At 56.3% G+C, this 2445-nt stretch overlaps 1 protein-coding gene across 1 annotated transcript in view; it reads right to left on the minus strand.

The window, feature by feature from the left end:
- Nucleotides 1-985: 985 nt before the first annotated feature.
- The window catches only part of TMEM114 (transmembrane protein 114), a 28145-nt gene continuing 26685 nt past the window's right edge, over nt 986-2445 (minus strand). The window contains exon 4 of the mRNA XM_007939723.1: nt 986-1218. Coding sequence (XP_007937914.1) covers nt 986-1218 — 233 coding nt within the window. The remainder of the gene's footprint in view (nt 1219-2445) is intronic.

The raw sequence follows: 2445 nt of genomic DNA on the forward strand, positions 1-2445 counted from the left end.
GGCAACATGACCACAGCAAACTTTAAGGAATTCTGTCATTATTTCCACCTCTTGTCTGCCAGTGTGTCGTACTGTGGTGGCGTGCGTGTTGCTGTGAAACTGGAAGCCCTGCCATTGGTGTTTCAGATCCCGGCAGGGCCATCCACAGTGGACAGGTTCAGTGGAGCTTCCAGACTAAGACAGGCTAGGAAGAAGGACGTGGCAATCTACCTCCGAGCAAACTGGCCGCTGAAAACCTTATGAACAACCTTATCAGGTTAGTGCTGAAAGATGAGCCCCTCGGGTTGGGGGAAAACAAACCAACCAAAATCCACCACTGCTGAGTCAGTTCTGACTCACAGTGACCTTACGGGAATGGCCCCACGGTTGCCAAGGCTATAAATCTTCATGAAAGCAGACTGCTACATCTTTCTCCTGCAGAGGGGCTGGTGGGTTCAAACCACCAACCCTCGGGTTAGCAGCCAGACACTAACCCTCTGTGCCACCCAGCCTCCTTCTCAGATTGGAAGGCACTCAAAATACAGCTGGGGAAGAGCTGCCTCCTCAAAGGAGGGCCTCACGATGGGGGTGGAGCAAAGCTTTCGGGGCCTTCATCTGCTGATGAGGGACCACACTGAGAAGAAACAGCTGCAAACATCCATCATCGTGAGGTGACACAGGACTGGGCAGCACCCCACCCTGCTGTCCACAGGGTCACTACGAGTCGCAGCCAACTCGACGGCACTTAAGCACGACACCACACCATTATTTTAAGGCATGTGGGCTCAGCACGCCCTCAGCCCCGGCCCCAGACAACAGAGACGCACACACACAAAGACACATGTGCAGTAAGACGACAGCCAAGCCCAGAGCCCAGTCCATGGGGGGCAGCGGGCTGTGCCCTGGCTTCCACAGGTGGCCTTTGAGGAAGAGGAGGGCACAGATGCTGACAGGTCTGTGCGGCTCCCCGGCCTGGGCCCTTTCCCTCCCACCACCAGGTGGCTGGTCACACAGCCTGGTCCTGCCTCCTTCTCAGGCTGAGCTCTCGAGCTGCTGCCAGGAAGGCTGCCCCGGTGAGCAGCTCCGCGATGCAGCTGACCCAGCCCAGGGCCAGGGACCAGCCGAAGCGGACGTCCACCTGGTCCAGGAGGGCCTTCTCCTCTAGGAGACACAGTGCCTCCTGGAAGGCGGCGGCCGAGTATGCGATGTAGACGCTGATCCCAGCGAGGGTCACCATGGCTGCAGGGGCAGTAAAGGGAGAGCAGGTCAGACCTCCCCACATGCCTCTCCCCACGCAGCCCCGCCCAGGCTCAGCCTCGCAGCACCCACACCCCTCCCCGCCACGTGGCCTTTGCATGTGCTGGTCCCGCTGCCAGGGGCACCCTCCCCACCCCACCCCCGCCCCAGGCAACTGCCAGCATCTTCCTTCCAAGTCTTGGCTCACGTGTCACTTCCCACCCTTCCTGCTCAAGTCCTCGCTGACTTCACAGCCCCACACGGCTCTGCACGCTGCCTGTCGAGACTGCAAGTACGCATTCGTCTCTGCAGTCACCTGACTGATTTCTCTCTCCCCACCCCCAAAACAGGCTGTGAGCCCCCTGAGAACACCCCAATTTCCCAGCACCCAGAACAGTGTCTGGCACACAGATATGTGTTTAGAGCTACTCTGGCCAATACATCAGCACCTGTGAACTTGAATGAACTCCTGACTCGGTTCTTTCACACTTGCCACAGGTCAAGGGCTCAGGAACCATGTGTGGCCTGTGGCTCTGGGATGAACAGCACAGGTCAGGGAAGACCTCCACCCTCAGGGAACATTCTACCTGGTGCAGCTGGTTCAGTGAAGTCACCGGACCAACTGACTATTCATGTGAGGTTAACAGCAACTGTGGGTGGCTGGAAGAGCCACCTCTGTGGATTGCCACCGACACCCTGAAGAAGGTGCCTGGGTGCAGCCTTGGTTTCTTTTGTGAAATAATGAAAACACCACCCTTGTGTGTGTGTGTGTGTGTGTGTCTCACCACACTTGTGTGTATGTATGTGTCTGTCTGTGTGTCACCACCCTTGTGTGTGTGTGTCTCACCACCCTTACGTGTGTATGTGTATGTCACCACCCTTGTATGTATGTGTGTGTATCTGTATGCCACCAACCTTAGATGTGTGTATGTCTGACTCACCACCTTTGTATATGTGTGTGTATGTGTGCGTTACCACCCTTGGGTGTATGTGTGTGTGTGTGTGTGTGTGTGTGTGTCTCACTACCCTCCTCTCCCTTTTCTCACTGATGAACCATTTCAAACACATGGGTTGGATCTCAGTTGTGAAAGCTTTGCTCTGCCAAACAGACTGGACTAACCCCGGCCACTGTGTGTCCTGCTGTGTTCAATGCATTAGCAGTATCTGTCACAACAACAGATCTGAACGAGAGATCACAGTGGCTGGAGCCAGGGCCTCCCCACCCCCCCC

This window comes from Orycteropus afer, unplaced genomic scaffold (assembly GCF_000298275.1).
Source record: "Orycteropus afer afer isolate SDZICR_OR568_19922 unplaced genomic scaffold, OryAfe1.0 scaffold00061, whole genome shotgun sequence".
Taxonomy (NCBI): Eukaryota; Metazoa; Chordata; class Mammalia; order Tubulidentata; family Orycteropodidae; genus Orycteropus; species Orycteropus afer.